Genomic DNA, 26,493 nt, shown 5'->3' on the forward strand with positions numbered 1-26,493 from the left:
ACGACCTCTACTAGTAACCGGTCTAAGGGCTAGAAGACTAGTAAACTTAGTGGAGATGTCCTGGACCCTCGGGCGCTATGGGCGCTTGAAATACGTCAATTCTAGGTCAGTCGGCGTGGGAGGCAGGTCATTAGCACGGTGAACACGTGTATATAGAACAATGTGCCGTATATGGAACTGATAAAACTGGTCTAAGGGCTAGTAAACTTAGTGGAGATGTCCTGGACCCTCGGGCGCTATGGGCGCTTGAAATACGTCTCGTCTACCCGGCGCGCGAGCGCCAGCAGCGGCGCGTGCTTGCGAATGGTCTCTGTCAGTCGGCGTGGGAGGCAGGTCATTAGCACGGTGAACACGTGTATATAGAACAATGTGCCGTATATGGAACTGATAAAACTGGTCTAAGGGCTAGTAAACTTAGTGGAGATGTCCTGGACCCTCGGGCGCTATGGGCGCTTGAAATACGTCTCGTCTACCCGGCGCGCGAGCGCCAGCAGCGGCGCGTGCTTGCGAATGGTCTCTGTCAGTCGGCGTGGGAGGCAGGTCATTAGCACGGTGAACACGTGTATATAGAACAATGTGCCGTATATGGATCACTTGCGGAGTGTCTTTTCAAAAGGGTTTATTTCTCTATGAAAAAACCATACAAAAATAAGCCTTGTATGTATTTTCACAAGACTTATTTTTGTATGGTTTTCATAGAGAAATAAACCCTTTTGAAAAGACACTCCTCACTTTGCTAAACCGGTCTAAGGGCTAGTAAACTTAGTGGAGATGTCCTGGACCCTCGGGCGCTATGGGCGCTTGAAATACGTCTCGTCTACCCGGCGCGCGAGCGCCAGCAGCGGCGCGTGCTTGCGAATGGTCTCTGTCAGTCGGCGTGGGAGGCAGGTCATTAGCACGGTGAACACGTGTATATAGAACAATGTGCCGTATATGGATCACTTGCGGAGTGTCTTTTCAAAAGGGTTTATTTCTCTATGAAAAAACCATACAAAAATAAGCCTTGTATGTATTTTCACAAGACTTATTTTTGTATGGTTTTCATAGAGAAATAAACCCTTTTGAAAAGACACTCCTCACTTTGCTAAACCGGTCTAAGGGCTAGTAAACTTAGTGGAGATGTCCTGGACCCTCGGGCGCTATGGGCGCTTGAAATACGTCTCGTCTACCCGGCGCGCGAGCGCCAGCAGCGGCGCGTGCTTGCGAATGGTCTCTGTCAGTCGGCGTGGGAGGCAGGTCATTAGCACGGTGAACACGTGTATATAGAACAATGTGCCGTATATGGATCACTTGCGGAGTGTCTTTTCAAAAGGGTTTATTTCTCTATGAAAAAACCATACAAAAATAAGCCTTGTATGTATTTTCACAAGACTTATTTTTGTATGGTTTTCATAGAGAAATAAACCCTTTTGAAAAGACACTCCTCACTTTGCTAAACCGGTCTAAGGGCTAGTAAACTTAGTGGAGATGTCCTGGACCCTCGGGCGCTATGGGCGCTTGAAATACGTCTCGTCTACCCGGCGCGCGAGCGCCAGCAGCGGCGCGTGCTTGCGAATGGTCTCTGTCAGTCGGCGTGGGAGGCAGGTCATTAGCACGGTGAACACGTGTATATAGAACAATGTGCCGTATATGGATCACTTGCGGAGTGTCTTTTCAAAAGGGTTTATTTCTCTATGAAAAAACCATACAAAAATAAGCCTTGTATGTATTTTCACAAGACTTATTTTTGTATGGTTTTCATAGAGAAATAAACCCTTTTGAAAAGACACTCCTCACTTTGCTAAACCGGTCTAAGGGCTAGTAAACTTAGTGGAGATGTCCTGGACCCTCGGGCGCTATGGGCGCTTGAAATACGTCTCGTCTACCCGGCGCGCGAGCGCCAGCAGCGGCGCGTGCTTGCGGATGGTCTCGGCGAGCCGGCGCCGCGGGAGGCGGGTCGTCAGCACGGTGAACACGTGCCCGAAGACGAGGGCGTCCAGCTCTGTTGGGCTGGAAGGGAAAAATTGTTTATGATGGGAGTAAATATATACAATACCAAGGTATATTTCGTCAGGTGACAAGAAAACTCACTAATTACTGAAAAATAATTAAACAAAAATCCACCTTATTCGTATAATAATACGGTCCAGTATGGCTATGAACTTGTGGTGGTAGTGACTTTTGCTTGTCACCCGACGATTTATCTATACGTAAAGTACTATATGAATGAATAATAACCTAAAATAATCTGCTAATTATTATTTTGAAAATAATACCTATATATATTTATCTACCCCTGTACAGATGTAGTGCATAATTATTTTCCATCGTATTTTCACGGAAACGTACGAACGTCTCTTGCTATTTCAATCAGTCTCGGTACAAAGAGTACTGAGGTTGACCGAAGTAGCATGACAAATACCAAAGATAGATATAACTCCGTAATAGATGGATACAGTCTAAGGAAAAAACGTGCCTCGAATATCACGAAAATTTGATTCTCGATCAGAGGGCGCCACTAGTTTTAGCCTACACTCGTATAGAGGGTGTTGACGGTTTCGTTTGTTATTTATAATTTTAACGCATATCAGTGAAAGAACATGGGTCAAAATCATAAAAATAATTAATGCAAATAAAAAAAATCATTTATCCATATTTAAATACATTTTATCGTATTTTTATAAATATTTATTTTTAGTTTTAAAGTGTGTCGACAGATGGCAGTGAATTTACTGGGGTTACAAAATTTACTATGACAGTACCGCTCTAGTATAAGTTACTCTATGCAAATACGAACGTTTCCGTGAAAATACGATGGAAAACAATTATGCACTACATCTGTAAACGGATGACCCTATAATATAGGAATAAGTCCGCCTTTGTACATTGTATATATTTATGTTCTTTTATTGTGTTTGTAATCTGTCTTATGTACAATAAAGTGTTTACATACATACATACATACATACACTATGAAATATAGAAATGAAATGAAATACATAGGTACTTAGTACTACAGCGGCGCCAACCCCAAGTATCTAAATGAGAAGAATCATAGCGGATGAAGGTGATACCTACAGTCCTACATATATTCTTGTGATAAACAAATTATGAATAGAATGATTGCTTCTCAAATGTATACAATTTATTCAATACGACTTGATAGCTACTAAAACTTTATGTCGGCTGTACACACTCGTCAAGAGACCCCGATACAGGCCGAGAACGAGTGTGCTGCTTCCTTCTCGTCTCGCTCTTCATTGTCTCGTCTCGCGCTTCTCCGATTGTATCGGAGCAGTGCCGAGACTCTCGACGAGTGTGTACGGCCGACATTATAGAAACAGTAACGCTCGTTTCTACATTTACATTTTACAAATAACTTACATGAACATGACTGCCATTCTGATAAAACGTTTTACAAAAAATAAGTTCAACTGAACTTTTCACGTATATTTCGAAACACCAACAACACAAAACGAGAATTGCCAAAAACATAGTTCAATCGACATCGGCGACTTGCGGCCCGATGTTAAATTCCGCGTTTTTCTGCCGAATGTACTCCAATAGCTTCTTAACGCGGATATTCTCACTGCTCGAGCTCATCACGGTGGCTTCGGAGTCTAGAAATATTTAAGAACCATTTATTATTTATTTGGGCAGACCAAACGCACTATTGCCTGCAGAATTAAAGAACACATTGCTGCGGTCAAGAACAATGACGTTCGCAAGTCAGCTATTGCTCAGCATCTCCTTGAGTCGGGTACAAATCACTGGATCGAGTTGCATAGTCCCAAGGTCATTTCGACAGAACGCCACTATATACCAAGATTGGTAAGAGAAGCCGTTGAAATTCACAAATACAAAAATTTTAATCGTGAAGATGGGTTTAAACTGTCAAATGTGTGGAATCCTGTGATTTGTTTGTGTAAAAAACCAGTGATATCCGAATCAAACACGCGTAGTGACACCGTGAGTGTAGTGTGTTTGGACAGACCAACGAGTGTGAACGCGACCGGACCAACAAGTGTGAATGCGACCGTTGGTAACGTTGAAAGTGAACGCAGCCGACGCGCAAGAATGAGGGTAGACAGAGCGCTGTCTACACAACTTTGACACCCACCCGCTATCTTCAGTCACCCGTGAACATGATGCATGTAATTGCGTCGAAATATCGGGAGCTCACAAATAATACAAAAGGTAATCACGGTTTATATCCCGGTCAATATAAGTCTAGTGAAACTAACCGTGAATCATTCAAAACTCTAATATTTAAGAAGTTTGTATTTGTGTGATTAAAACGTTAATTATAGTCTGACCAACACCGCTGTGCCGGCTGCGCTGTGTCATTCCTTCGTCGTCGCTCACGTCACGCCCCCCTCCCCTCCCGGCTCGCCGCTCGCATACCTAAGGCACAGGGCGGACACGCTATACATCAAAAATCACTTGCGTTTCTATGTGTGAACGGCACGTCTGTACACTCGTCATGCGTCATAGTGTGTGTAAGTTGCTTGAAAATAGTACTGAGCGGCCGGCAAACGGCCGTAAATCTGGTGTCGCGGGGCGAGGTCATTCGAGTCGGGGCGGGGCGGTGCGTGGCCGTTCTGTATGATAATACTATTACTTATTCTGTGCCGATAGGTACTAGATTTTAGGAGCTACTAGAATTTACAAGAAAAAAAATGAAAATAAAACCTTCAGTTTCAGGAACGAAAGTAATGTCAGAGCCGATAGGAGTTTCTGTAACAGCCAGACGGCTGTCGATATCGGCATCAAAATCTTGAATACTACAAAAAAACGCATAAGAAGTATTAACCGCGTCATGGGATCTAAAATCATGTTCTTATTTACTAGTAAAATCATATCAACCTCGAAATCAGCAAACTGTACTGTAAACGATGTGGGTAGAAATAAATTTAAGAAACACCTTACAAAATTACCATATGACTTTCTACTAATAGTACACCTTAGTAGCAAATGAAACCAAAAAGAAAACGTTTCACAAAAGAAAAAAACCACAAACAAACACTAACTACGAAAGCCGAGAAATAAATAGGATTTGTGACGATGAATCGAAAGGGTAGTTCGAGTCCTGAATGTGTCTGACTTACATCAGTTACCATAATATCGGAACATTGGACTTATATTAAAATATGGTCGTCGTTACTCTCGTAATCAAAACGAGATGCAATTTTGTACCGCAAAACTGTCTACTTCTCTTAGGCTAGGATTACACTTGTAAGTTTTACTTACGTAAGTAGGAACAAAGCTATTTGCTAGAATGAGATAACGATATTCATATCTCATTCTGTAATATAGCTGTGTCCCTACTTACGTAAGTAAAACTTACAAGTGTAATCCTGGCCTTAACGCAGCGTCTTACGTAAGCGAACAACTCGCGAACGCGAAGCGAAGCGTCGCGGCGGGCCCACGGCGTTCGCGTTCGTAACGAGATCGCTCACGTAGGACACTTCTATAGGTATCAAAGGATTGATAGCCTCAGACTCATAGCGTCATAGTCTCAGACTATGGGTCGGTTGCACCAAACCGCCTATCACAGTTTTACCGTTCGCAAAATTTTATTGTATGGAAAGTTTCATAGTTCTCTGTTGATTGACGTTAATCAGTCTGTTAATTGTGGTTGGTGCAACTGGCCCTATGACTTTTAAATACCACTTGCACAGTCTAGGCCAGCGGTGCCCCCCCCCCCCCCCGTTGGGGGTAAAACTGGCATTTTACGGGGGTACCTATCTAAAAGAAAAAATATTAATGATTATAGAGGAGGGGTAAAATCGAGTTCCCTAGTTAGCCTAAGGGGTCACAGTACCAAAAAGGTTAGGAACCACTGGTCTAGGCTATCAAAATCGCTGCCAACTTAGCTTGGTCTAACTCTGATGGCTGATATGACAAACTTATATATTTTTATACTACAACCGCGTACTGTGAAAATTTAAACTACACTACAAATTACCTCGAATCCTGAACCGAACCGGATTCATTCTCTAAAACATCAGTGGCTTCAGAAGTATCATCAATCTCCGAATGAACCAAGAAATCTTCCTCAATCCTATCCAAATTTGTCTTCACATCCCCCATTTCAGAGCTGCTAAATTCAACGAAATCAAACTCCTTATCATCCTTCTCCAAGTCTAGATTATCAAGGACTTTATCTAGGATTTGTTTTACGCAAGCGTAGGATTCTTCGTAGCGAACTAGTCTCGTTGGAGCATGGCATGTTAGGCCGTCCTTGGTGACTGTAATATTTATTTGCTTGCTTGCAAACGGCTTGAAGCCTGCGTAATTAAATAATATTTTGTTAATACCACGTTGCTGTTGAAGTAGATTTGATTTGAGCGCTCTCCATGCCGATAACTGGCGGGAGATGGCACAGGATCGAGACGACTGGCGTATACTCGTGTCGGAGGCCAAGACTCATTTTGGGTCGCTGCGCCATTAAGTAAGTACGACGTTTAAGTTGTAAAGGGTCGTCAAGAAATCATGTGATCATATTTGACTTATTTTTGACGCCCTCCCCTTGGTGATATTTGGTGGTTTTAACTAACCCCCCCCCCCCCCCCCCTCCCTGCCCCAAGCAAGCCTAATGTAATTTCTACTGTATTGCGTATTTTGTCGGACGAAGATGAACTTAGTGAAACTTAGGTTCTTTACGGCCACAATGCGTAGGTGCGCGGGGCCCCGAAACGCGCGGGGCCCCATGGCATTTGCTACTTTTGCCACGTGGCTACTCCGCCACTGATTCGAAGAACAATCAGCCACGCGGATGGCAAAAACAACAGGACATTATTTTTGGAGATAACAAAACTTTTGTTAAGCTCAGAGCCGAAAACATCATTTCATAAAATTCATACTACTACGAGTATATTATGCATAAAAGTTACGGCACATGGGCTTTCATTGCCCGACTCGCCACTTGGTGCTGCAAGTATAGACTAACCGTAACCAAACGTATTGTCCCCGCGCTGTCCGTCCCAAGACCGGAGACTAGCAGACAAGCGTGAGCTGGTATTGCGAGGAACTATCCGAGGGCGCTCCGGTGTCTGACGCAGCAGGGACACTTGGGACACTAGGTTCTCTTCTTGAGCCTTTCAATGATAGGATAGAGATATTAGTATTCGCTAACTACCTACTTCAAGTTTAAATTATTGAAATTGAAAGTACCTATTAAAAATAACACATAATACAACAAAAAACCGGCCAAGTGCGAGTCGGACTCGCGCACCGAGGGTTCCATACTTTTTAGTATTTGTTGTTATAGCGGCAACAGAAATACATAATCTGTGAAAATTTCAACTGTCTAGCTATCACGGTTCATTACAGCCTGGTGACAGACGGACGGACAGACGGACAGCGGAGTCTTAGTAATAGGCAGAGAGCGAAACTTTGGTGCCGATGACAGACGTATGACGTCAAGCTAAATACAGTGTGTTGTTATCTAGATACTTAATCAAATAACAACTTATTACTTAGCCTCTTTAGTTTACTGATATTGAACCTTGAGTTGAGAGTTTTTATACTTACTGGCCACGTATAACTGTCTTTGTCATGTTAAAAACAAGATTGTTGGAAAAGACAACCAATTTCTGTTTAATTTTTGTATAAATTACCAAAAAATAAATAAACATCCTATATGCGACTTAACGTCATACGTCTGTCATCGGCACCAAAGTTTCGCTCTCTGGTAATAGGGTCCCGTTTTTACCCTTCGGGTACGGAACCCTAAACACTGTAATTATTGACTTTATAAGTTTCATTATCGCAATAATACCGGTACTAGAGTAGGCGCACAGATATAAATATACCATAAATGACGCAAATGCATTAACTTCGCGTGTCCGAAGTCCGAACCCCGAAAAATCCTCGGGGTTGACTGTCGCTCTTAACAGTCCACGCGCGTCAGTTGTTGCAGCCGGACGTCCGTGAAAACTTAAAAAATGCCTCGTTGCATGATAAATAAATAAAGAAATAAAGATTGAAATTAATTAACTGCAACAGCCCAAAAATTGCGAGCACCCAAAGGCAAAAACATATTTCCTATCACAGGTAAGTAATTTTAAATTTTGTACGAAAAAGTCGGCACGCTTGGTTTCAAATCGTGATATTTGCGTCATCTGGCGTATATATTAAATTTGTAAGTAGGCGCTTTGTGGTAATGGTAGCAAAGATTAAATAGATGTATAAAATTTAACATTTTGGCCCACCATACTACAGCTACCTGCTACAGTATTGCTCCCACGCCTAATAGAAATTTAAGTGAGCTTTTGGTCCCACCGGTGATGCTCACGGCTCACGGCCACACAGAGAAGATTACCAACCCAGCCAATGTGTTAAGAAAAAATCGTGTTAAAAAACAATACGTTTTTTGGTAACTATATTGTCATTGTCACGCGTAAACTTTTGACAACCACTATTTCGGTATAACGTACGGATTCGAAGCATGAATTTGTCTTGGACTTAACATATCTAATACTATCAATGGATTTTTTGTGATAGAGTACAGCGATTAAACCGACAGCTACATATTTAAACAAATACTCATTATAAATTCGTATTAAACGCACCGTCAAAGTCATCTGCGTCAGATTGGCCACCCGCAGCATATGAAACAGCAGCGCCGTGGTTATAGGCTTGACCATGAGCGCGGCGCGAGGCCCAGAGGCCCCGAGCAGCGCGCGGATATGGCCGTAGATCAGGGCGTCCAGGGGGGTGGGGCTAAGGGAAGGGAGGGGAAGGTGAGGTTAGGTTATAGGCTGACCATGAGCGCGGTGCGAGGCCCAGAGGGGCCAGAGGCCCCGAGCAGTGCGCGGATAGATGAGGCCGTCCAGGAGGTTGGGATTAGGGGAGGGAGGGAATCATTATGGTTATTTATAGGCTTGACCATGAGCGGGGTGCGAGGCCCAGAGGCCCCGAGCAGAGCGCGGATATGGCAATAGATCAGCGCGTCCAGGAGGGTGGGTCTAAGGGAGGTTAGGCTTGCAGGGGTAGGTTAGGTCAAGCTGGTTTTATATCCAAGATACTAAAATGATGGTTCGACTGGTAAATTCACTACTCAGTCATTGCTATTGTATAATAATGTTATAATAAAATAAAATAACAGCTCGGTTAGGGAAGTTATTTTACAACTGTTATTTTATCTGGGCTATAAAAACAAGTTTTTTTTTGGATATGAAAGAGATAGGGTATGTACATGTTCATGCTTAAAATGAATCACATAAATAAATTCATCTCATCAGAATGACAGTCACATACGATAATTATCACAATTTACACGATTATAAGGTAATGTAACTTAATATGTGAAGCTTACGTTCCGAAGAAATAGTCCTTGTCTCCCAGACGCTGGCTCAGCGAATGGCAACATTGGTCCACCTGCAAATAATATGAAATTCGTGAGGTATTTGTGCATGATCAATCTCTTTATCTCAATTTCCATGGTCGAAAACTTTAAAATGCATAAAGCAAGCAAATTAATATTTTCACCATGTAACTTTGAAGGTTGGTGATTGAACTGTAATTGTCAATTTCTTTCCCGCCATAGAAAAAAAACTACAACTAATTATGTGCCAATTCTATATGAACTAGGCTTTAGCAGAATTACCAGTGCTTCGGTCGAAAGAGCGGAGCGTAAAACTGAGCCAGAACCCTTTTGTTTTGCTGCAACGCACACAAGGGTAAAAACGGGACCCTATTACTAAGACTCCGCTGTCCGTCTGTCACCAGGCTGTATCTCATGAACCGTGATAGCTAGACAGTTGAAATGTTCACAGATGATGTATTTCTGTTGCCGCTATAACAACAAATACTAAAAAGTACAGAACCCTCGGTGCGCGAGTCCGACTCGCACTTGGCCAGTTTTTTTGTATCTCTACCGTTTCTTTTTTATATGTGTGTATTGTGCCAAACGAATAAATGGTTTATCTATCTATCTATCAAATTTTTAATATCGACACAAACACCAAGAAGCCAACTACGTAAAATAGTAGGATTAATAACAGGACATAACACACTAAACAAACACCTACATAATATGGGTAAAACTGACAGCCCCATGTACAGAGCGTGCATGGAAGAAGAAGAAACAACAAAACATGTTCTCCTAGACTGTAAACAGGTAGAAGTATATAGGAGCAAATACCTAGGGAATCCATGCACACTAAAGGCAACTAGCAACCTGAAGACTTTGCTAGGCTTCGTGGAGGAGCTGGGGTGGTTAGAGTAGCGCTACCTCGTTTCACGCAAAATAGGCACATTGGATGTCGAATTGCGGAAAATGCCCAGCAAAACTAACTAACTAACTAACCAGGGAAGGTCATGAATTCAAACTACTTTCTATTGCCGCTAGTGGCCGTTTTCGGGTTTCGATACACGTTTTTTGTAGTCAGCAGCAGTAGCTAAGCAGACTAAGTGTTCAAAGTTACCTAAGCACGCTCTTATTTTTGGCTTCACTCATTTACCAACTATACGTCAAAACTATACTTACATCAGCCAAAACTTGGTCTAGAGTCTTATCATGCCAATGCAGTGCCTTAAGTCTCTTGGCCACCATATTGCGCTTGGTTCGAGTCTGGATCCAGCCCAGTGGCCACGGGTAGACTGAAGAGTTGCGCACTTTGGTCACTGCGTTGTAAGTTTCATCGTCTATCCAGGATATCCAAAGCTGAAACAATTTTAAAGTTATTTAGGTATTACTGGGTGAAGTTTAGCGGCGTGGGATTCAGTGTACCGTAACCCTCCTATTCAGAAGTTATTGGTTTCAAAAAAAGTGCGAGTCGCACTCGCCCACCGAGGGTTCCGTACTTTTTAGTATTTGTTGTTATAGCGGCAACAGAACTAAATCATCTGTGAAAATTTCAACTGTCTGACAGACAGACGGACAGCGGAGTCTTAGTAATAGGGTCCCGTTTTTACCCTTTGGGTACGGAACCCTAAAAAGTAAAAATACGCTTGAACTATCAAAATGTCCCAATCTTGCATTAATTCTGGCCGGCTTACCTCAGCGTTGACCAGCACATTAGTGATCAGGCTCATGTAAGCGCGCATCTCCGCCTTCTCCTCAGAACTGAGCTGGCTGCAGAGTGAGACCCCTTTGTTGGCGGCGAACTGAGCCACCGGCTCCAACTCCGAGACCACGAAGGCCCCACACTTGATGAACGGGACGCGGCCGGAAGGTGACATGAACTCAGCGTTCCAGCGCATCTCTACTTCGAAGGGGAGGCTGCACATCTGGGGAGAAAAATGTGGAATTTTTGTGACTGTTGCGAAATAGTAGATAGTTAACCAAGGGATGAAAGGCGCTCATTTCTGCCGAGGTATTTTGGCGCTCGAACGCAGTGAGAAATTTATTTCTTATTGGAAATTACATAATATTTAACAATGTCACAATGTTTCTAAATAACATGAACTCACAAAAAGATCGTCAAATTGTAAAAGATAATAATTTCTAATTTGAACTGTACTATATTAATTTTTAACAAGCAGAAACGTCTGCGATCGATGCTATTAAGCTTAGAATAAATTGAAAAGTGGAAAAATTACTGCCTTGGGTGAGACTTGAACTCACGGCCTCTGGATCGATACTCCAGCGCTCTGCCAACTGAGCCACCAAGACCTCATCCATAGTCAGCAAATCTTCCCACTATATGGGTCTTGGGGACCCTAGCGACATCTACCGTAAGAGTGTTATACACTTCTTAAACGGCCACCGGAGTTCCAAGTCATATTGGAAATTCACCAGTTATGATGTGCTACCCATTCTAAATTAATTTTTAACAAGCAGAAACGTCTGCGATCGATGCTATTAAGCTTAGAATAAATTGAAAAGTGGAAAAATTACTGCCTTGGGTGAGACTTGAACTCACGGCCTCTGGATCAAGTCTCACCCAAGGCAGTAATTTTTCCACTTTTCAATTTATTCTGAACTGTACTATGCCATAGTGAACTCACTTTCAAGAAGGCCTGTACGGCCAGGCAGCTAGCATTATCCGGAAGCAGTATTTGCTCCACCTCGTACGGCTGGAACAGTTTCACATTTTCCGGCCATGGTTCTTGTGCTGAAATATATACCACATGTTCATGAATACACATTATTACCCTCCGGGATATCCCTTCGGGATATGATAGAGGACTCTCTCTAAACTCGTATATAAACACCAAAAAAGTACATTATTATTATAAGTCATGTAAAACGTGGACACATTTTGTTTCTGTACTTTGGTGAGTGAAAAAATGTGCAGTTTAAAAATATTTGTTGAGATCTCATATTTCATGATAATTATATCATAAAATATGATGTACACTTTGTATACCATAAAATAATTTAATGAAGTGTAAATGTAACAAAGTATGACATGCATTTTCCTATCTTGGTTTAAAAATTCCTGACTAGTCACACTTGTAGTAGTATAGATATAGTGTACACACAATTGTGTATATTTAAATACACTTGTATGATGAATCACAACTTTATCTACCTATTTACTATCTATCTATGAGAAAAATAAAACGAGAATTTTATTATATTCAAAAAACCACACAATACAATTATTTATGAGAACAGTTTATAATTATTTATTTAGTTATGAGAGCTTTGCTAGGTTTCATGGAGGAGCTGGGGTATTTAGAATATTGCTATCCCGTACTTCACGCAAAATAAGCACAATGCAAATAGCTGTGAATTTGCAGAAAATGCCCAGTAAAACTAACTAAGTGTACAATCGCCATCAGATATATCGGAGCGGCCGAGGTGCTCACAAATATCTGAACACGCACTTTAGCGCCTCGACAATACCGGCGTGTTCAGATATTTGTTAGCACCTTGGCCGCTCCGATATATCTGATGATGATTGCAAACAGAGGAATTTATCTAAATATTAACAAGGAATATTAAGTGATATACGTAAAACTAAACCCTTATAGGTATAGGATATATCCAGTCTGTGGAATTTAAGTTAAAAAGAAAATATTACAAAAGCAAATCCTTGTGTTATGGTTAGACAATGAAACTTTGAGGTTATGTTTTATAAAATAAATGTTACTAGTTAACACATTGTGTTAAAGAATACATTAATTATACTGTGAACACCTATAATTCAAGTTAATGAAATGAAATTCCACACACACACAAAATCTTAGGTCTTGTACCAAAAATAATAGGATCCCCGTTATTCATTTTTAAGTTATAGAAGACAAAACCGGATCAAACTCGTAACAGCACAGAATTACATCAAAATAGGGCGCTCAGCATCTATAAATAAACAATTGTGTCATACAAACACACAATATTCCAAGAAACAAAAATTATGTAATACGAAAACGTGAAACTAAAAATTGCAACAGAAAATTACTCACAATTGAATGATGTTATGATGGAATCTTTAAGGTCAAATTCGGGCATTTTTTACTACTGTATCTAAACACAAAAAATAGTAAAAATCTTGGATTTTTATACAAATGCAATCAATATAACTGCACAAATCCGCATCAACTCTTCCGCAAATTGAAACTATGTATTTGTCAATGTCATTGTCAGATGGATTATGAAATACACCTTAATGACAGCTGAGGAGTATTACCAACTTAACAGCTATCAAAATCGCTGCAGACTTTTCGTGGTATTATTTCTCACCGGTATTATTAACAATCATCTTACCGCATACCCCGCATACCTTGCCCTTACAGGATACATTTTCGAATTTAACACTAAAAAAAATGACCTCAAGCCCGCTCCCACGCTCCAGACTACGCGGCGCGAAGCCGCGAACGCCAGTGGTGCTAGTGTGGACGCGCCGCGATTCATTTAGTTAGTTAGTTAGTTTTTATTGTATATAAGAATCAGGTTACATTGCAGGTCGAATATACAATTACACGTTCATATACAATTACACGTTCAATATACAATTACACGTTCAAGTCTATAACCAGTTCAGGTCTATAACCGCGAAAATCGAAGTTGGCAAATACCGAGATTTTTTCTGTCACTCTAATTACGCCTTCATTGGAGTAAAAGAGCAAGATCCCCTCAATTTGCGAATTTCGGTTTTCGCGGTAGACCCCCAGGCGTCAGGTGGGTCTCGAAGTTATGACCGGGATACCAGCTAAACCGCTTATACCAAATGAGGTCGAGTTGAGGCCCCTTGTACTTACTTCCGTTGTTTTCACCGGATAACGGACCATGTTACGCGACTACTTCCAGTTATTATATATCGTCGGCTAACACGAACAATTGTCCAGTGAAAGCAAAAGGCCTTTGGCTCAATAGCTTAGCTAAATCCAACGAACATTTCAATCACTTCTTCTATTATTTGACAAGCAGACGCCCTACTTGGCAAACACAGATCACCAATCCCCTTTTTATACGGTTGCCAACCAAGCAGTACCAATAGCAGCCAGTCTCAGAGGGACATAGGGCCAAAACTCTAAATGATCTTTTCAGATAATTTCATGTTAGATTTCAAGAAACTGAGAAATTTTCTCAGACAAGTTCCAAGCGGAAGATAATCTTATACTAATCTAGTATGTAGACTTACCCATAAGAATAAGCTTCTTCATGTTATCGCTGGTGCATGCAATTTTGTTACTGTTTAAATTGGCTCCAAAACCCAATTCTTCATCATCAAAGTTTGTAAATGGTCTTTCAACATTTTCAGACTGCCTTGTAACGGTGGAAATATCTGATTTTGAATCTATTACATCAACATATCTTTGAAAAATTTGTTCTCTGGTTCTGCTGTGTGGTGAATTAGACCGTGAAGTCTTTGTAGAATTTAACACCCAAACCGAAGTGCGAGATTTTTTTAATTTTGTTTCCTTTAAAGTTAAACTCATTATGATTTCGCCTGTTTCTTTAAATAGATGGCAGATAATTATACATTAGAATAATACATTTTAGAATATTTAGAAGAATTTTAGATATGTTTCTGACATATTTTTATCATACCGTTGTCATTTATAGTTTTTACCTCGTTTTTACTAATCAATCGAGATTTATGGCTCTTGCACATCACATAACGCAAGTTGTGGCGCTCTGCACTTGCGCAGGTTATATCAGTTATGGCTCCTGTACACCATGTCCCAGCGTAGGCCAGTCTAAGGGACGCAGCTATGCGGTGGAATGAGATAGCAATATCACTTGCTTCATTGAACTGGCCTACACTGGGCCATGGTGTACAGGAGCCATTATATTGAATAGCAGAAAAAGAAGTGCCAGTGCGAGTCACCAGCGTAAGTAAGTAACAATAACAAATAACATGGACAGGTAGAAAAACATGGCAGTTTAAATTCGCTTAAATTCGATGGACAGGTAGGTTTAGTATTAGTAGTTTTATTTTATAGGTGGTCATCAATTACAGACGTGGCGTCTCCGTTTGCTTATATAATAATATAGTCTTTTCAATTAATGGTACATCATTACAATCAATGGTACCAAATAACACACCATCGTACCGCACCAAGGTAATTGTGCGACGCACCCATAAGTAAGAGCGAGAAAGAGACATTGCTTTCTCGCTCTTACTTATGGATGCGTCACACAATGACCTTGGTGCGGTGCGATGGTGTGTTACAACCAAAGGTTACAACCTTAAGATTTGTAGAATACAAGCGCCAAGTGCAGGAATAGTACTTTCTTTTTATAACTTGAACGCATCCTTAGTAAATAATAATGGCGGCTGGCGGCGAGCTTTGTTGAACTGTCAAATGTAAACTTGTCACGCATTTGTCACGCAAAACCCAAACCGAAGCGAAGCTACTCGGTATTTTATTTAGCAATAATATTCATAAGAATCTTCATTTTAGCAATATTTAAGAAACTTAAACAAGTCTAAACCATGGCGGATGTTCTCGATATCGAAAATTCCGAGGAATTCGAAGTCGACGAAGACGGTGAACGTAAGTCATTTTATTTGATTCATTTGAATATTGTTTTTTTCTGTATTACAGTAATTTCTGTTTGAATTAAAGCGTAGTCGGTGCCGACAATCGAAATTGATAATCTGCAGTATTCCTTAATAAACTATTAGTAATCATTATTGGATATTTGGAAACTTGTTTATATTATAGGTTATGTGTGATACTTTACCCGAAGTTTCGTGTCACAAACAGATAGGACCGAATATAACTATGTTTGGACACCAATTCAAACCAAAACCAGCAACAACAGTTACTAAAACCTTTTGAACTGTGTCTATGTCCTTAATAGTAAAACGTTGTTTTGTTTTCAGAGGGAATTGCCAGATTGAAAGAGAAAGCGAGGAAACGCAAGGGACGTGGATTTGGCCACGAAGGGGCCTCCGGTGGCGCTGCTGAGCGTGGCAACCGAGGAAGGTTCGTGACCAATCTATATTTGTAATATCAAATGCGCTGCACTTGGGGTACATTTTACCAGTTAAGTACCGTTACCAAAAATATGCAATCAAATATGCACATTATTAATTTTAATCTCTTCGTTGTCTTGCTCAGGGTTTTAAAGGGTCGGCAACACATAATTGGCTCCGATATTGCATAAGTCTATGGGCAATGGTGATGCTTCCCATCACAGCTCATCTGCTTATTTGCTATTACATTAAAAAAAGAAAATCATCTTTTTAGCATCACTCATTGCCATGGTTATGTTGTAAGCCTTTCCATAATGGGATTCGGACAAACAAATGTATCCATAGTGTTAGTGCCATAAGCATGTTAGTCAAATGTAACTACATTTCTTGTAACAATAGATACTGTTTTTTCCATTAAAATATGCAATAAATAGTATTGTTATATTATACATTGTTATATTATACACATAGCATTCAATTTTTATGGTTCAGTACCCAAAGGGTAAAAACGGGACCCTATTACTAAGTTTCCACTGACTGTCTGTCTGTCACCAGGCTGTATTTCATGAACCGTGATAGCTAGACAGTTGAAATTTTCACAGATGATGTATTTCTGTTCCCGCTATAACAACAAATACTAAAAACAGAATAAAATAAATATTTAAGTGGGGCTCCCATACAACAAACGGGATTTTTTTGCCGTTTTTTGCGTAATGGTACGGAACCCTTTGTGTGTGAGTCCAACTCGCACTTGGCCGGTTTTTTTTAACTAATATCAAAATATAAACTGTAATATATAATTTATATATAGTAGTGTGACTACTTATAAAACACAAATCAAAAATATTTAATAAAATAATTTGATTTGTTCCCAAAGTTGAGTAATATCAAAATATTTTTGAACAATTTTGATTTTCTTCCAGACATTCGTGAGTATGAACTTTTCATAATAAAAAAATGGATTTCCTTTATAACTGCTATGATAATGTTTGACCCACAGTTCGCAAAATATTACAAATGAGCACATGCATTTTTTCCTATCTGGCTGCTATGCCTATGTACTCATGAGTATATCAACCAAATTGATTCCTTACCCACTATCAATGAGGATATAATAAGATAGAGCGGTACTGTCATAGTAAATTTTGTAACCACTGTAAATTCACTGCCATCTATCGACATACTTTAAAACTAAAAATTAAGATTTATAAAAATACGTTAATATGTATTTAAATATGGATAAATGATTTTTTTATTTGCATTAATTATTTTTATATGATTTTGACCCATGTTCTTTCACTGGTATGCGTTAAAATTATAAATCACAAACGAAACAGTCAACGCCCTCTATACGAGAGTAAGCCAAAACTAGTGGCGCCATCTGATCGAGAATCAAATTTTCGAGATTTTCGAGGCACGTTTTTTCCTTAGACTGTATCCATCTATTACGGAGTTATATCTATCTTTGCCACTATGAAATCTTTCAAATTTACTACGTCATTGGCATTAAATTGATTTAAAAAGTAAAATATCACCATATATATATATACATATATACCATATATATATTAGTAGTATATATATATCTGTCTATGGTGGGTCACAGTTTGTTAGATTGTACAAGTTATACAAACAAATAATTCATTGCAGGTATGACAGCCTCGCACCAGAGGGAGACGGAAACACACCGGGCCCCCAGCGCTCCGTTGAGGGCTGGATCCTGTTTGTCAGCAATGTCCATGAGGAGGCACAGGAAGAGGATATTCAGGTATAGATTGTTAAAGACTGAAAATTATAAACATGTGGTTACTATCCTCTAGCCGCCCAGAGACCTATAAAAAGGTCTCCAGTTCCGTTCTAAATCGAATCTTTGTTTTGACAAATCAAAATTGCATTTGTCTTGGCAAGTTTTGACATCTGGGCGGCTAGAGACTATAGTATTGCTGAATGACTAAGGGCTTGTGCACAAATCACGCGAGGTTTTTTCGGCTACTTTTTGACTTTGCACATACAATGATATGAGGTATATCTAGGTCTGAAATTAGTTTATATTATATAGCTCTAGTATATAAAAAATAAAGCAAAAACTAGTTTTGTATGAAACACTTACTGTATTTTTTTTTACTATGGTATCTGAAGCTACATAAACTAATTAGACCTAGATATACCTTATCCTATTGTAAGTACAAAGTTTCAGAGCAATCTAGCTAGTCGTTTTAAAATGAGAGCGTAACTACGTTTGTACGGAGAACCGAGCTTGCCCCGGACTCGAGATTTGAGCGTTGGGCTCTGTATAATGTTTAATTCTACTGTTTTGTTTCAGAATCAGTTCTCAGAGTTTGGGGAGATAAAGAACATCCACTTGAACTTGGACCGGCGCACAGGGTTTCTGAAGGGCTATGCCCTCGTCGAGTATGAGACATATAAGCAGGCAGCAGTGAGTATTAAAAGTGATACCATTGGTTGGCTTCACGGTGTACAGCCTTAAAGGTTGCCTCACTCTTAACAAGGGTGTGGAGTGTTAGGGTCAGCAACGCGCACTTGACACCTCTGGAGTTGCAGGCGTCCATAGGCTACGGTGACTGCTTACCACCACCGCGTCAGGCACGCATCAGGGTAAACTTGTTTGACACCAACTGAGTATAAAAAAATCTGACTGCGTCAAAAATATATTAATCTCCCCCTACCTAAAAGTTACGTAACACCAAAGTTATTATTTTTACCTAACAGTCACAATTATGTTAAGGAAATAATAATCATACAGTTGAAGAAATGAGCGAGCGTGTATGAGGAATGTTATAGCATGAAAGTGAATTAAGCGAAAAAGGGCATGTCAGGATCGTAGCAAGTGGAAATCCGTGGTCTCATCAAACATTTATTCAGCAAATAGGCCACAGGGGCACTTTTACATGTCAATTTTTACAAGCAATAAAATTAACCAAAAATTACAAAAAACAATTACAAATATGGAATCAATAAATCTCAGCCTACCCCTCCGGGAAATAGGCGTGAGGGTAAACTTGTTTGCCACCGACTAAATATAGAAAAATCAGACTGCGTCAAAAAAATATTAATTATTCAGAGTTTTGTCTGTGAAACAATTTTGTCAGTAGAGAAAGCGAAATTCAAATTTTCTATGGGACTATAACACTTCGCGCCTACGTTTTTTAAATTTGCCGCTTTTTTCTACTGACGGAAATGGCTTGACAGACTATAATTGATATATACAAGTTTGGATTAGTCCCCACAACCTATGCTTTGGAACCTATTCAGAGTTTTAAACTACCAGTGTTTTTCGTGATTATTTTCTAACCTAACATTATGTTTTGCCTGCAGAGCGCCCGCGAAGCCCTGGACGGCGCCGACATCCTCGGGCAGGCCATCTCCGTGGACTGGTGCTTCGTCAAGGGCCCCACCAAAGTGCACAAGAAGAGGCGATAGTGTTCCAACCAAGTGAAATACACACTAAGGCAATATGTGGTATCTCAATAAAAACTAGACTTAATAGGGAATGCAAACCGGTTTTTATTTGTATGAAATGTCAGTTAATAACCGGTTTTCCCATACAACTAAAAACCGGTTTGCATTCCCAATAAACAACTGAATGATGAAAAATATGAAAATGTTTTTGTAAAGGCAAGATTGCTGTGTTAATAGTACATTATTACCAAGGCCGGGATATAGGGAATTGCTGGCTGTGGAATATAAAAGGCGAGCGAAGCGAGGGGGGTCAACTGATTTACTTTTAGTATTTTGTCTGATTGAATATTAAACTCCCTCCTACAACTACCTAACTGTTTATTCTCCGAATGAATTTTTTGGGAATTATGTCCATTACGCCACCCCATTTAGTTTTGTTTGATTGTAAAATACACAGAGCACGTTTAAAAACACAGTGTCAGTAATTTCTATCCCTGAGGTATGTATAGTGCTTTTCTCATAAAATGCACGGAATTTACTTGCCTAGGCCGGCAATATTGTACCAGTTTACATTGCTATTCCACCTATCCAATTCAATGTGTTATTGCGTCTCACATTTTGCTTAGTGAGACGCAATGCGCATATTGCACATTGGACCAAGAAATTGGACAGGTAATATCAACCTTAACCTTTTGGACGCCAATGACCGATATATACATATATATATACGTTCAACGCCAAAGACCGATTAATCGGTCATAGACCACAGAGCAACATAGTCCTACGTGCATATGCATAAATTTTAATTTTAGTTTTAACACTTCGGTGACGTGGCGTCTGGATGACTGCTTTTGTGTTTGACACGGCGTCGAAAAGGTTAAGCGCGCGCTACACGATATTTTGTAGCCTATTATAACAAACGTAAAGACAGCATTTCCACGCGTGTTTGAGTAAAATAAATTGGAAGATAAGAGAGGGTAGTTTATCTTATAGATCATGTTAATATGAGATATCACTTATTCTTTAGAGGGCATTGGCCACTCCTTCCTAACTAGCAAAATGTTATATAAATGATCATAGTGATGATTTTGTGACCATTCAACTGTTGTAAGTACTCAAATAACTTGAGCTTCTTAGCTTGATTCGTCTATGACTAGAATATGATCAAATTGGATCAAAATGTACTTAGTTGTGAATACTACATGTTAAAACCTCAGTGTTAAATAAAAAATATGGTTCTCTTCTCTTGAAATTGTATCGTATTTATGAAGAAAAAGAAATGCTATTACAGTTTTCAAAAGTGCATTGAGGTTATCGAATTTGGGAAAATAAAGTGATGATGAATAATTGTGCAATTTTCAACCAAAACGGTATTTATTGTCGCTTGTCAGTAAGGCGCTATTTCCATATAGCTTGAATTAGAAATCAACCTTATCGACAAGCGACAATGTGGTACCTTTTGGTTGAAAACGTCACAATTAATTATACTTATGTTTATACTGTTACAGTTGTTACACTAATGGTAATTATTGATCTCTAGTTCGTGATTGGCTTTTTGATTATCTACCATCTAATGTATTTCAAGAATCATGTCATTGGATGGCGCGGTTTAAATATCGACTTTATTTCGTTAACCTTTTGGACGCCAATGACCGATATATACGCACCGTAGGTTCAACGCCAAAGACCGATTAGTCGGTCATAGACCACAGAGCAACATAGACCTACATGCATATGCATAAAGTTCAATTTCAGTTTTGACACTTCGGTGACGTGGCGTCTGGATGACAGCTTTTTGTGTGAGACGGCGTCGAAAAGGTTAAAGTTAAGGTAGATAGTCAAACGTACCATACAAACTAGACGCAAATATTCCTGTATATGACATTGCTGCTAGTTAGTGCGCTATGCGATGCACTTTGCTATATATGTATTGTATGTTATATTATTATCTGTAAGCTTGGTTTGGTGTGTCCAAAGTGCTTTGCGTAACGATTCCCTTAGACTTTTAACATAAATATAAGAGATATTTCTAATATTTGTTTCATTTCAATCCTTTCTTAGTCCTATAAAACGTAGCGTGAAAACTAGATAGATAGATAAATCGTTTATTTGACAGCTGCAATGACACTAAAACATAACTAAAACCATTAAAACCAACTAAAACTAAGGTCTTATTTTGCAAAATTTTTGATCACCTTATAGAGGTTATAAAATCCGCAAGAGTTCCAGTTTTTAGGGTTGTGTATTATTTATTTAAAAATGTATGTTTTAAAATCACATGCGTTCGTTTCTACTAAAGGAAACGTACGCCAATGTCATTGGTTTTTAGGGTTCCGTACCCAAAGGGTAAAAACGGGACCCTATTACTAGCGCTATTACTAAGACTTCGCTGTCCGTCTGTCACCAGGCTGTATCTCATGAACCGTAATAGCTAGACAGTTGAAATTTTCACAGATGATGTATTTCTGTTGCCGCTATAACAACAAATACTAAAAACAGAATAATATAAATATTTAAATGGGGCTCCCATACAACAAACGTGATTTTTTTTGCTGTTTTTTTCCGTAATAGTACGGAACCCTTCGTGCGCGAGTCCGACTCGCACTTGGCCGTTTTTTTATTTCTTATACTACATGGGAATGGGAAGCCCGTAGCCTATGGATGCTGGCAATTCTAGGGATGTCACGTCACCACCACGCCACACGGGAAAATCACTACATCTTATAAAACAGTCCCTCTACGCGTCTGTCTGTAAGTTAGCGATAAACTCAAAAACTACTGAACGGATTTTCATGTGGTTTTCACCTATCAATAGAGTGATTCTTGAGGAAGGTTTAGGTGTATAATTCGCGTCTCTCTGTATGTTCGCGATAAACTCAAAAACTACTGAACGGATTTTCATGTGATTTTTACTTTTTACCTATCAATAGAGTGATTCTTCAGGAAGGTTTAGGTGTATAATTTGTTAACCCGTGCGACGCCGGGACAGGTCGCTAGTTACAAATAAGACAACCACATAATTAGATGAAATTTATTAAAATATTAAACCATCTCAATCATATGCGCCAATGTCCAGTCAGCCTTCAGTTCCTCTGGCTCCTCGATGGTGACCCCTGCAGCGGTGACCACGCCCAGCTGGTAGCGCCAGAATGAACGCGCATCGCGGTAGAACAGCACCTCCATACATTTACGGACTAGGGCCCTAGAATGGAAGGAATGCAACTTAAATGTAGTCGACTAGTTACTAGGATTCCATAGCCTAAAGGGATAAATAACAGAGTTCACAAAACAGTCACATAATTAGACTCGTGTATGAAGTTTATATTTGAACGAAATATTTTTTATTCGGATGTTTGTTACAGTTATATCATGTTACAAATGCATTTCCGTTATTAAATTATCATTTAATTGCTTAAAATAATAAATAAAAAGTACAAAAAATTTGTCCGCGAAAAGCTAGTGAGCGAAACGTCACGTGAAGTCACGCGTTTGACAGATTAGTTCACATAATTGTCATTAGTAGCAAACGTCAGTTGGACCGTCCAACGTGTGACGTCATCACGCTCTGTCGAATTCGCGCCAAAAATGATGAGCGTTTCAACCGCTCAAAAATTTGTCAACATTTTAAATATATTTTAATAAAATAATGTAAAGGTTTACAGAAGTATTTTTACTTTTTCCGGTGTTCTAACGATATAAATTATGATTACAAAAAAAAAAACATGCATGGAGCTAATTATTTTACAAACAAGGGTTCATTAAGTCTCCTTAACCTTTTGGACGCCAATGACGGATATATCGGCACCGCAGGTCCCACGCCAAAGACGGATTAATCCGTCACAGACCAACATAGACCTATGTGACGTGGCGTCCGAGTGACAGCTTTTGTGTTTGACACGGCGTCGAAAAGGTTAAAGCACTCGGTATCAACTACTCACTTAGCGGCCTCCTGGTCTAGTGACCCCTTGTCGGCGGCCTCGCGCAACAGCGGGGAGGCCATGTAAGCGCCGAGGCCGGTGGCCACCACGGCATCTTCGTAGGCCGTGCCCAGCTTGTCGACAGTGCCGAGGAATGGCTCTCCGTCCTGAAAAACAAGTAACATTTGTTCTAATTAACCCATTAGGACATAGCGTCTCCCGAGGGTCAGCGTCTAGTCAACTCTATGGCTCGACGCAACGTTGGCGCAAAGATAGATATAACTCCGTAATAGATGGATACAGTCTAACACTATGTCTGAAATAAACAATTTTAATTTTTTTAATTTTAATTTTTAAGGAAAAAACGTGCCTCGAAAATCACGAAAATTTTATTCTCGATCAGATGGCACCACTACCTTTGGCCGACTCTCGTATAGAGGGCGTTAACGGTTTCGTTTGTTATTTAACAATTTTCACGCATATCAGTGAAAGAACATGGGTCAAAATAATATAAAAATAATTAATGCAAATATTACAAAAAAAAAAAACATTTATCCATTTTTTTTTTATATAAATACATTTTTTGATATATTTTTTTTAATTTTAATCGTGTCGATAGATGGCAGTGAATTTATTGTGGTTACAAAATTTACTATGACAGTACCGCTCTATCCTATTATATTATATCCTCTTTGGTTGGCGCAACTGCGCAGCGACGCCATTTTCCATAGCGCTGACTAGCGCCGACGCTCAAAAAACGCTAGTGTGGGATGGGCCTTAACCGCCACGCCTATCGTGCGCGGCGCGTCATCGTGATTCTTGTCGAAGTGCACGACAATTGGGCTAGAGAATTGGGAACGATGATTGGGCTAGGGAATGCAATAACCGGTCTACCTTCATAACCGATTTCGGTTACGGTTATTTTCGACAAAAAATGATAAATTTACAAAGTAATTAGAAATTACGAAAATAAAGGTTCAGTATTAGGGAATGTGAGAATAAGTCTTAGTTTTTTAATAAAATATAAAAAATATAGTAAAAGTGAAAATATGACCTTGGATGTGATACAATATTCAATCAAAATATTTCATAAATAGGGGAAGCCAAAAAGGCAGGATTTTGTAATCATTAGAAGATCAATTCATAGAATATAAGTGATTAATAAATAACTGAAAGTAACCGTGACCGGAAAAATTCTTACCTGCATACCAGCTACGATGTAGTTGCTCCAGAGAGGGTCCATCTTGCTCCTCTTGTTGTATAGCACGCGGGTCAACCAGCAGTGGAGAGACTTGGGCTTCAGCTGCAGACCATCTCCGATGCATTGCTCGTCAATACTGCAACAGTCACCAATGTTAGTATTAATCTCCCTCAATACCCTTGATAAACTCTTTTAAAAACAAACTCGATGAACACTTTCAAAGACTACAAGACACAAGTGGACATTGATGTGCACGTATCAGCTTTAAGCTGCCTGTGCATTCACACATAATAATAATCTTCTTAGATGGCAGTCCTCAACTGTGTGTTACTCCAGAAACTTCCTGTCACCTGATATGACCTTCAAACCTTCAAGAAAAGAGCGTACTTCCAGCTTAAAGGCTGGCAACACACTTACAACCGAGGGGTTGCAGGTACAGGCAGGTAGGTGCATATCATAAGATAAGGATTTCAAGAGTGGTTGTCCAAGGGACAAAAAAACCGTAACCATGGCAATGATTGACTTAAACCAATCCTACCAATTACCAATCTTGGGTATACATACATTTTCTGCTCAATAATGTCCTTCAAGTACTGATAGTCAGCATAGTCTCCACCATTCCCCAGCAGGATTAGGTCATTGACCTTAGTGACACGGGGGCAGTCACGGAAGCGTGCCAGCGAGCCGTACGACCCGAGCATGTCTCCGGCCACCACACAGCCTCCATTAAACTTGACACCAATGACTGTGGTTGTTGTTGTGATTGGCTGGGCCGAGCTGGAAAATATTAGGAATTGTATTAGAAACTTTTATAAAAAATTTAAGAAGTAAAAGTGTAGTGTTTTAGTGGCCTTATCTATGGTTAAGTGTCAAAATAGAAAACTAAACTGTTCACTTTGCTATATCAATTTTTAACCAAAATTTAAGAGCAGGGGTTTTAGCAACTTTACTAGCCCCTGAAGAGCTATATAGTATAACACATCCTAAAATTAATGCATACACCACAAAGATCTCCTATAAACAACACAGTAAGAAACGTTATAAAAGAAGGAAAAATTGAAGGAACATGATTTTTAACTAAGAATTGACATAATACGGTAAAAGTAACTTACTGTGCTTTGAAATCTTGTATAGTGTGGTTAACTGGGCCGTATGAAGATGGGTTTCCTGGGAAGTTGTAGAAAGCGCCTGGAGAGGGACCATTTTGCCAAAACGCAGCAGGATTCATGATGTCACCAGTAAAAGCCATCGTGAAATTACACTAAATTATTTGCTATAATTAAGTCGAACAAGCGGAACAAGAAAAGTTGCAAAAATTGCTTGGGAATGACAAGCGGCTTCGAAATGACAAACAAATTTTGAAAACGTTCCGTTTCTAAATACTTTATTGTTGTAAATTATTTGATTTGATCTAAAACCATATTTTTGATAAAATGTTTATGAATATTTTTAACATATCCGTTTATATTCAATAATTTTCTCTCATTTATATTAGTTTCAAAAATCTTAAAAAAATTCAGTAATGTAAGTAAATAACCTGAACTGTTCGAAACGGAACGTTTCGATTCGTTCGGAACTTAAAGCAGTCTAAATCACATCTAAATGCTCACTATTGTTTTAATAGTTTTACTGTATTTTACACTATTATATA

At 39.5% G+C, this 26,493-nt stretch overlaps 3 protein-coding genes across 4 annotated transcripts; 1 reads left to right on the forward strand and 2 right to left on the reverse strand.

Moving 5' to 3' along the window:
• Positions 1 to 1,757: 1,757 nt before the first annotated feature.
• Positions 1,758 to 13,491, reverse strand: LOC134752836 (metaxin-2). Of its 2 annotated transcripts, XM_063688594.1 has the most exons (9): positions 13,342 to 13,491; positions 11,938 to 12,044; positions 10,987 to 11,217; positions 10,475 to 10,651; positions 9,302 to 9,363; positions 8,556 to 8,706; positions 6,932 to 7,079; positions 5,948 to 6,269; positions 3,456 to 3,599 (listed from the first exon to the last, which is right to left on the reverse strand). In XM_063688594.1, the coding sequence occupies exons 1-9, from the start codon at positions 13,385 to 13,387 to the stop codon at positions 3,566 to 3,568; spliced, it is 1,278 nt and encodes a 425-aa protein (XP_063544664.1). In that variant the 5' UTR covers positions 13,388 to 13,491; the 3' UTR covers positions 3,456 to 3,565. The 2 variants fall into 2 exon arrangements, with proteins under 2 accessions (XP_063544665.1, XP_063544664.1); XM_063688595.1 differs by lacking the exons at positions 3,456 to 3,599; positions 5,948 to 6,269; positions 6,932 to 7,079; positions 8,556 to 8,706 and adding an exon at positions 1,758 to 1,989.
• A 2,204-nt stretch (positions 13,492 to 15,695) lies between these two features.
• On the forward strand, positions 15,696 to 21,757 carry LOC134752880 (RNA-binding protein 8A). The gene is made up of 5 exons (XM_063688654.1): positions 15,696 to 15,879; positions 16,212 to 16,314; positions 17,955 to 18,072; positions 18,628 to 18,741; positions 19,641 to 21,757. The coding sequence occupies exons 1-5, from the start codon at positions 15,819 to 15,821 to the stop codon at positions 19,743 to 19,745; spliced, it is 501 nt and encodes a 166-aa protein (XP_063544724.1). The 5' UTR covers positions 15,696 to 15,818; the 3' UTR covers positions 19,746 to 21,757.
• A 984-nt stretch (positions 21,758 to 22,741) lies between these two features.
• On the reverse strand, positions 22,742 to 26,203 carry LOC134752865 (proteasome subunit beta type-4). The gene is made up of 5 exons (XM_063688633.1): positions 25,955 to 26,203; positions 25,407 to 25,619; positions 24,843 to 24,978; positions 23,663 to 23,808; positions 22,742 to 22,926 (listed from the first exon to the last, which is right to left on the reverse strand). Exons 1-5 carry the CDS (start codon positions 26,089 to 26,091, stop codon positions 22,767 to 22,769), a joined length of 792 nt encoding a protein of 263 aa, XP_063544703.1. The 5' UTR covers positions 26,092 to 26,203; the 3' UTR covers positions 22,742 to 22,766.
• Between the last annotated feature and the right edge of the window lie 290 nt (positions 26,204 to 26,493).

Source organism: Cydia strobilella, chromosome 25, assembly GCF_947568885.1.
Source record: "Cydia strobilella chromosome 25, ilCydStro3.1, whole genome shotgun sequence".
Lineage (NCBI taxonomy): Eukaryota > Metazoa > Arthropoda > Insecta > Lepidoptera > Tortricidae > Cydia > Cydia strobilella.

Bases quoted from the DNA above. Each gene is read 5' to 3' on its own strand.
- LOC134752836 (XM_063688594.1), bottom strand. From the start codon at position 13,387: ATGCCCGAATTTGACCTTAAAGATTCCATCATAACATCATTCAATT. The intron at 8,707-9,301 runs GTAAGCTTCACA...CCCTTCCCTTAG, and splicing joins AAGGACTATTTCTTCGGAAC to CCCCACCCCCCTGGACGCCC. The intron at 6,270-6,931 runs GTTAGTCTATAC...TTAATTACGCAG, and splicing joins GGACAATACGTTTGGTTACG to GCTTCAAGCCGTTTGCAAGC.
- LOC134752880 (XM_063688654.1), top strand. From the start codon at position 15,819: ATGGCGGATGTTCTCGATATCGAAAATTCCGAGGAATTCGAAGTCGAC. The intron at 18,073-18,627 runs GTATAGATTGTT...GTTTTGTTTCAG, and splicing joins CACAGGAAGAGGATATTCAG to AATCAGTTCTCAGAGTTTGG. The intron at 18,742-19,640 runs GTGAGTATTAAA...TTTTGCCTGCAG, and splicing joins AGACATATAAGCAGGCAGCA to AGCGCCCGCGAAGCCCTGGA.
- LOC134752865 (XM_063688633.1), bottom strand. From the start codon at position 26,091: ATGGCTTTTACTGGTGACATCATGAATCCTGCTGCGTTTTGGCAAAAT. The intron at 25,620-25,954 runs GTAAGTTACTTT...AATATTTTCCAG, and splicing joins ATACAAGATTTCAAAGCACA to CTCGGCCCAGCCAATCACAA. The intron at 24,979-25,406 runs GTATGTATACCC...TGACTGTTGCAG, and splicing joins GACATTATTGAGCAGAAAAT to TATTGACGAGCAATGCATCG.